This window comes from Anas platyrhynchos, chromosome 2 (assembly GCF_047663525.1).
Source record: "Anas platyrhynchos isolate ZD024472 breed Pekin duck chromosome 2, IASCAAS_PekinDuck_T2T, whole genome shotgun sequence".
Classification (NCBI taxonomy): domain Eukaryota; kingdom Metazoa; phylum Chordata; class Aves; order Anseriformes; family Anatidae; genus Anas; species Anas platyrhynchos.
In genome coordinates this window covers 41,210,859-41,219,885 of record NC_092588.1, presented here as the reverse complement: position 1 = coordinate 41,219,885, position 9,027 = coordinate 41,210,859, and the positions used below count along the sequence as shown (strand labels likewise).

The 9,027-nt window shown below is 37.8% G+C and overlaps 1 protein-coding gene across 3 annotated transcripts in view; it reads right to left on the bottom strand.

Annotated features, from left to right (window-relative positions):
• Positions 1–343: 343 nt before the first annotated feature.
• ATP6V1H (ATPase H+ transporting V1 subunit H) overlaps positions 344–9,027 on the bottom strand; it is a 38,879-nt gene continuing 30,195 nt past the window's right edge. For all 3 annotated transcript variants that reach the window (XM_027452220.3, XM_072034611.1, XM_027452221.3), the window contains one exon: positions 344–839. In XM_027452220.3, coding sequence (XP_027308021.1) covers positions 779–839 — 61 coding nt within the window. In that variant the 3' untranslated portion in view covers positions 344–778. The remainder of the gene's footprint in view (positions 840–9,027) is intronic.

Sequence of the window (9,027 nt, the reverse complement as noted above, 5' to 3'; positions counted from 1 at the left end):
AGTATCTTTAATAATCAACAGAAACACTCTATTAAATTCTGAGTTCACGTATTACTGCACTTGTTATTAAAATGAAAAATCATTTGATCTTTGATCTGCAATTTTAACACTGCTATTATTCAACTCCACTAATAACCTTAAGTATCACTTCTCATTAGAGGAGTCTTCTCCCTGCCCTCCCACCTTGCCCCCTTCTTGTGTACCAGTTTTAAAATAGACTCGAAAGAGAGAAGTCTCCCACCCAAAACTGCCCCCATACATTTCTTTTATTTACAGTATTAACATTGTTTTGAGAGTTGGTATGTATTCCAGTACTGATAGTCAACAGTTCTCAGGCACTGCCTACAGAACACCAAGTCAAAGCTTTATTAATTTCTCTGGAGACACACAAGTGGATTTATCTTTGTTTTTCCTGTTAAGTGACAAGACTGATAACCCACTAAGAAAACAGAACATTTTTTCTAGGTTGTGACATGGAATGAAAATCCTTTAGTAGCATTCTTTATTATTAGAATAAATACATAAAACAATGCAATATATTAGCCACATTTTTTTCAGGTACATTCAGAATATAACAGGAAGAGATAATAGGCATATTTGTCAGAACTAGCTGAACAAATGTTTACTAAGCCAAAAAACACTGGAGGAAAGTTGGAAAGCTTATGCACTAGCAGCAGGCAAAGACAATGAGATTTGTTTCCTTGGACAATTAATTTAACAATTAAAAGACAAACATATTTTAGTTAGAAGCAGGAAGTCAATGCACTGATGGAAGTGTTTAGCTCCGTGCAGTGGCCGTTTGAGGTTGTTCTGACTGCAATTGCTTTCCAAGGTATTCCCTGAAATACAAAAGAAAAATAGACTGAGAAACATTCTGGAGAACGGGGAGGTGGATGGTGGTGGGAATTAGAGAAAGAGGGAAAAGATTTTTACATTTAGAGCTGTTCCTTCAAATACAGTCTACTATCATTTGACAGTCACTGGTGCTACTATGATAGTACCCAAGCTTTAGGTATCCAACATCCAATCTTATGAAAATAAGGTATGAATTGAACATCAGCAAAACTCTCTGGAAAAACAAAGAGCCCTCCTGTAACATTCATAAGGCCTGCTAACTGGTACAGAACACCCATGAAGTCCACAGATTTTTCTTGCTGAATATACTTTTTAAATAATTTGCCACAGTCTCTAATGTGCATCTCCTTCATGTGTTCACACAGATGTTTTACAAGTAATACTTTGTCAGTTTAACCCATAAATTGTCATTTTAACCCATACGCTAGCAAAGTCTTCCTATAGCTAAAGAGGCACTTAGGATATTTAATTTCACATTGGAAGAAATAAAAGGTATTAAAAGTCAACACTGCTGTATATGAACAGGTCCTTTGACTTTTTTTCCCACTTGTTCTGAAGTCTATCTAGGCAGCTATTCTGTATCTGTCCTCTCAACAATCAAATAAACACCAAAGTTTCTTAGCATTTGCCTTAGCAACAATATCAAAATTCTAAGGAAAACCGCACAATTCTGAGTCTTCTCATCTTTTGCTGTCTCCAATAAAAGCTGCTCAACACTTCACAGAAGCACAAGGAAGTTAGAAGAGATCTTTAACAGTAGGTGGGTTGAAATTCATTTTCTATAATAAGCATTAGTAATTGCACTGCTATACCAGTTGAAAGAGAGGTCTCAAAATCTGTGGAATCTAGGCGTTTTTCCATTTGCCAATCACACACTTTGAACCACAGTTTTCCTCACTACACAGCTGTTTCAACCTATACAAGTTAAGCATTAGAAGCAAAGGAATGATGTTCAGAATTGAGTTTAGAAAATAATTAACTCAGGAGTATGCACTTCTGCTTTAAAAAAATCCTTCTCCAAAAGAAAAAAAAATCAGTTCTTATTGCCCATTCCAAAAAATTGCTTTTCAATTTAGTGTCTTGATCTGCAATTCCCTATGCATAACAATTTCTATTGCAGAATAAAGTTTAGCAACACATCTGTATCACCCAACAGCATTTCTGTTTTAAAGCTAAAAACAGCCAGAAAAGCAAAATTCCTATAAAATACAATACCAGCTTCACACTCTACAAGCAATAATAGTAACATTTGCATGCTGAGCCACACTTTGTGTTTTAGCACCTTACTTCACAGCATTATCAGGTGTTCCTGCAGGATTGCTGTATTTTAAGGCTAGCACTCAATAGAAATACTTTTGATCGCAATAAATAGGTTATCAACCTCAAAGCAGAGGCTCTTGATGGCAAAGAAGGAAACAAACTGCTCTCTTATGGTTTGGCAGGACCCAAAATTATACCACCAAAATACATTTGACAGCCATCCAAAACCACAGCCAGCAAGTATGGAATGGCTTCCAAAATCATCAAATCTCCTTCTGCTTTCTTTCATTCATGCCTACATGCATGTACTAGTTTTATTTCTTCTCACATCCAAGCCTTGAAAGCAACTAATACTTGCATGTAGATCTGCTCGCAGCACCACAAGCCTGCCAAGTTATTTATTCTTAAAGCACACGTGAACCACTTTGAACATGAATTTCCGAAGTAATTATTTAGAAGTAGGTATTTAGAAGTAGGAAGATCAATCGAGCTAACAATACTTAGCAGTACAAATTGCAAGGCTTACACCAGTTCAGAAGCATACTCAAGACATAGTAAAATCCAGCCACAGTGCACTGTACTCAGCAAAAATGGCTTTTGAGAAGGCAGAGCGGGAGAATGTTTTATGAGCACTGACATAATCAACCTCCACCTGCTGTTGTTAGAAGTACCAGTTAATCTTCAGTTTATCGTTTCCAAATTATGTTTTATTGCTTAACCTAGGACCTTTCATCACCTCCCACACATCTTCCACTAAAACTCAAGCTTCAGCAGCCCCCTGTTCTCCCTCCGTTAAAATAGATACTGAAATACATGAAGATTTAAGTGTGTGCATGTATATTTTTTCCACACATGGGTATTTCATCACATCATAAGATTAAGCATCACTGTAAGCTTCAGTCTTCACACAAGCTGGGCACAAGCGTCCATCATTATGCTCTTACAGATCAAATGTTTAAAATTTGACTTATCCTGCACTTATCCGCAGTTAAATTTTAAAATACAAAATGCCATTTTAGAGCTACTGTTCACACCTCAGAATTAAAGTTACCTTTAAGAACGCAAGCATTCGAACACTGCACTGGAAGATTGCATAGAGATGAAAGATGAATAGACCTTGTCAGCAAGGTAACTTCACAAAATATTTAAAGAAGCATCTGACACAGATTAGGGGTGCACACTACAGTGGAAAGTTACAAGGAATTAAAGTGATTTTTGAAATAAGAGATATACCCATGAATTGGACCACTTCTCCCTATCTTAAACATACTGTTATTCCTTCCTTTCCTTCACAGCTGCAGGAAAAGGACAACTTTTTTTTTTTTTTTAAAGCTTCACAGTCTTTTGCAAGCACATCAAGTTTCTAAGATGGTTACGCTCAGAAGTAAGAAGTATTTGAGAGATGAACATGGCAACTACTGGTAGAGGTTTGTGCATGCCTGATCAGCTCATTCTGTATACTACCTACATCGTGCTAACATCTGACATAACCAGCTTTTGGGACCCACATACCCATAGTCTTTCATTGCTCGAGTCTTACAAGTTATTTTATGTTTCCCTTCTAATCAGGTCAAGCAGATCTTTCTTAAAGAACACACATTGAGTGATTTGCTGAAGATACACAAAATTGAAAGAACAAAGCTGTGGAAAAAAGAGTAAAAACGCTGCCAAAATACAAATTCAGTCAATAGTTCTTCCCACTGGAGGGCTGCCTTTTGTCTCAAGTAAGCGTTGCATTGTAGTATAAAACACTACACACCAGTCGGAATAGTAAACATTTTCACAATACACACATGATTTTTCTTTTGAATCATTTAAGGAGATAAAGGCAAATTAAATTCTGCATCCTGGTAATCCAGTAGTACTGAACATGTTTACATATCATGCTTTATTCCTTAATTGTTGTCCAGAAAGTGAAGGAAAGTTCCTGCGCACTTAATGGTGCTTCAAGTACCTGGAAAGTTCTGCCCTTTTCCACACGAAGCAGACTTACCAGTAAGCACATCACTTCAGTACACTCCCCACGCTGGGGCTGCCAACTATCTACAGAGTTCGCTTCTCATGTATTGAGGGTACCTTGCAGCTGTTCCTCTGAACTAACTCTGAATCAGCTCAAGAAACCACCCAACAGAACAAGCAGGCAATTCATCCTCCAGCCAGCATTAATAACCAAGATGTAAAATTAATTGAGCAAAAAGGCCCAAGCACCTCAGAGATTTAAATTTGCAAGTTTAGCATTTTGGAACAAGTTCTACTCTTTTTCAGTTTTCATCACACTGGAGCAGAAAGACCTTTATAAAGCATACAAAGCCAATCTAGACAACCTTGCAGTTACAGATAACTGCATTCAAATATGAAACAATCAATTCAACTTACAAAAGCACAAAATATTACCTCTGCACCGTAGAAGCGTGTCCAAACATGCAAGTTAAGTATATCACTTTGTAGTGACTCAAAAGTCCTCAATAACTCAACTAAAGCTCAGACCAACAAAACTTGAAACTCCACATTTACCCCTCTTTGCAGTGAGGTGTAAGTCATATTCCACATTAATTCTTTAATTCACACTAGAGAACCAAGTCCTTATACATTAGCAATTTCCCCTTTTTCAGACCTCATCTTTAAACACAGGTTTTCTAAGGTATCCTAAATGCTTTTTCCAACATCAAAAGGAAAACAGGAGTATACAAGAATTTCTTGAATCTCAAACACTTGTTCTAATTTGTTTCTTAATTCAGTTATGCTCATTTAATTGGTTCTGTTTGCATACAAGAGACACGAGCACACTGGAGCCGAGATATTCTTAAACGTTACAGCAATTGCAACAAATGCTGAAAGGTCATTTGGGAAAAGGCATAAGGAACCGAGCCAACACGTAAGCTAGCAAATCCACCAAGTATGGGGTAAGGAGATAACCACAAACAGGCACAAGACTCTGAGAATTTTATACTAATTCTCAGATTCAGCAAAATCATTGTCAACAACAAATAATTTATGATAGGAAATTTTTAAGACACAGACAAGACTTCCAGAGGTCACGTGCCAAAAGGAACAAGCTTTACAGTTTAAGTAGTATTCCTTCTAGGGTTATATTCCTATTTCCAGTCCAGGTTAGTCTTTAAAGGAACACTAATCAGAAACAAAACCACCAGAAAATTACTTCTTTGGTGCCATCTTTCCCTATTATTCAGCATAGCACATGAAATTATTTCTTTGAAAAATAAAAAGCAAACTGAGCAGGATGGTCGATATTTGCAAAATATTTTCAGAGTTTCTACTGATGTGGAACAAATATCTAAGTGTGTTTTATAAATGGTGCAAATCTCATGAGAGGAGATATAATCATAAACTGCAAGATCCTGGAGAGCACATGCACAATACAAACCACAGTCTCTAACTATACTGAATGAACCTTTACAAAGACACATTTACATCCAAATGAAAAGATGGAGCACTCATGCTAAATATAAAGTATGCTTATAATTAATTGGATTTTTGCTTAATTTGTCTCACTCTACCTGGCAACCATGCTCTTCAAAAATTATTAACCTTTTTTAATCAGAGAATCTTCTCAATAATAGTTATCTACCTGAAAAGTTTGAGAAGAAATACCATTGACAATGAAGGCCAAAAAAGATAAATATGTTTTGGATTTAAGTCTACTGTGTTAAGCATTATATGTCTCAGTGCTTGGAGAAACAACAAGGGGCAAACTTCATGGCTGCCAGTTAACTATCATCACATGCTGCACTTGCTACCAGGAGCAAGTAAGGTACAGAAGCTTTCTCAGGGGTTGCATTGGCTTTGGAGAACGAAATTTATGCCTAAGAGAAGAATAACGACATGCTGCATGTTCAGCGCAGGCTCCAGAACAACAGCTTCTAAATATACCATACTGCAAATTCTAGGCAGTTTCAGACTTTTTTTTTTATTACTGTCTCTCTGCACACCTAGTCATTTTAAAAGATGAGAAGCAAGTAATTTTGTCTGGGATGTGCACTCTGAAAATAGCACATGAATCTGTTGCATATTCAAAGCTTACCTGAATGTGTTGCTTCCTTCAGTACGCCATTTGTTAATTTTATTTCCAATACCATACTTGATTGTGCAGAGTATGAGAACAGAGGATGCTGAACAATGGGAGTTCGGATGTGTCACTGATGCACATTGATGCCTATTCATTGAATCACATTTTATTTGAAAAGCCTTTTCATTTGAAAGAGGTTTCTAGCTCAGAGCCCACGCAGGTAAAAGGTCCCTGGGTAGACCAGGCATCACACCTGAGCCCAGAGATGCAATCCCTCACTAGCAGCAGCTCACTACTAAGGCAGGAGTAGAAAGGTGCAGCACAGTTCAGTGCTTTATTCAACAGGAGTGATCACTGAAGATGCTACCAGTTCAGCCATTACCTTGACTCAGCCAGAGGAAAAACAAGCTTGCAGCCAGATTCACCATGATTTTAGCACTTGTATGAAAACTGAAGAAAATTTCACCTCTAGGGGTTAAGCTACCATACTTTACTTCAAACTTGCATGAACAAAGAGCACAAGTGGCACATCTCAGCTAACTGACAATAGGCCAGTTCCTCCCTTGTCATAACAAGTACACCCAGGCAACCTCCACTTGTCAGCCCTCCACCCTCCTTTTTACAACAGTAGAGCACTCAGCACACAATCTGTAAAGTTGGAAAAACAAATCATCTAGGTTGGAAGAAACTTTCAGGATCATCAAGTGTTATGCTGTGAGGGACATGGTTCATATGTAGATATGGATATGTAAGGCCTGTCACTTTAGAATTTGATACTTTTTTTTATTCTGCATCATAAAAACATCACTCCAGCAATAGGTTTCACAAACCAGTTCCTATTACTAAAATGGTTAAGTTGGGCATTGCCTCTGAACACCATCAAGAACAAAGATGCTCCTCACACACAGAGAAGGCATAAATGGAACAGGACAGCAGAAAAACCCACACTGTTATTCCCATTCCAAACTCCCTCATCTGCCAATAACAGGCTTTTATCATCAGCAGTGCCAGGACTACGCACACAGTTAAGTGAAATTAAAGCACAGAACAAGTAATCATTTAAAAATATTTAGCAATGCTAAAGAAACCTTCACTACCTGCTTCCTCAAATGCATGACCATTTAACATGCAAATGTAACCAGAATATTTCACCTGAATTTACCTCATCAGAAAAACTGACAGCAGTTGCTACCTTTGCCAAGGAAGTTTTGCCATTAAACAGAATGCCTGACAGGCTGATTTCTTCCCCATTTATCCCTGACTTAAAATCCCCTACGGAAAAGCCAGCTGAGCAGCCTGTAATGAACTATTCAAATTACTTAGAAGTTAATTGTCTCCAAGTTGAGGTATTAGCAGCCTAATGATACAGCTGTGTTCTAAGCAAGATGCCACTTCAGCTGCTTCATGACACTCCCACACTCAGGTCCAAGAAGTTTGAGGCTTGGTGCAAGCCTCAATTTTCTTGTCCTTCTCCATTAGGCTCCAGATCTAGGAAGAAGCCCACTGCTGCCGTCATGCATACATCACAAACAGTAAGGCAGGGCTGTATTGAAGAAATTAAATTCAAGGAAAAACAATTGCCTCAAGTGAAATAACTGGAACTCCAAAACATATGGAAGCAAGGTGAAAAACACTAAATAAGTGTTTTTCCCCACCTCTGAAGAGCAAGGTAAGCAAAACTTTGACACTGCTAGTTAATCCATATTACGCCAAAACGAATCTAAACAAGCAGGCACTCCAATTGCACTATGCAGCATTTAAACACTCCAGAACTGAGTTCTCTCCCCTCCCCAAACAAGCTATAAAACTGAAGAGATCCCAATTCATATCAAAAGCCAAACCTATACCAAGACAAATTTATCTTCCTACATCCAAACAATGCGTCATTTCTCTAGCACAAACTAATATAATTGCCAAAGTGTTCTCCTTATAATGGATGAGCCAAGGACAAATCACTCCCAGAGACTCTTTCCAACAAGCATTAAAAAATTCCCTTGAGAGGTGACAATACAAATCTGAAAATGGTGCTAACAAATTTCCTATTGACACCTCTGGAGATCTGAAATGAGATTTAACTGCAATCCCTCATTCTCAAGTCTAAAGGTTCACAAGCTGGGAAAGAAAAATCAAGGGAGGGAAGTATTCACACCATAAAAGAGCCAAGACTAATCCAGAATAGCAGATTTTATATATTCAAAATTAGTACACGAGTTGAAATTGAGAAAAGCCAGGCTAGGCATCCAGAAAAACTTCCATTGTCAATGAGATACATGCTGGAGAAAGACCAAAGATTAATATTTTTATTACCAGATTTTCAAGGCATCAGAACACACAGCAATTAAGACCCTGTAGAAGACAAATTCAGTAACCAGCCCTTCCATGTTGTGATCTCTATATAGCAGTGGAGAATTTATGATACTAGGAATGTTTCAAATATGTCAAAGCAGCATGAAGTTAGAAAAAAAATACTGCTAAAAACAGCTACGCATGGTAGAGTGCAATACATTGCACTGCCCCCAGATTAGGTTGCACAACACAACACCTCATCCCCATCTCCACACGCTCAGAAATTGAATGTTATTTACCAAAGTCATGCTTACAGGCAGAGAATATTCACCCTGGATTTGTTGTAGCACATGATTTAAATGTTTAAGTGCTTCTCTGTTACAGGAGGCTGCCCATAGTATGGAAGGAAGAAGCAGGACAACATTAATTTTATGATATGCATGAGTTAGAAAACCAAATACTTCAAAAAATGGAGGAAACTAGCACTGTTTTATAGAAGATATTTTGCAGGCAAAGGGGTCAGGAGGCTTCTGTCATCCTTGATAGTCTGTCTTCTACAGAAAGTAGGTCACAATGAACCTTACAGAATATTCTTGGGA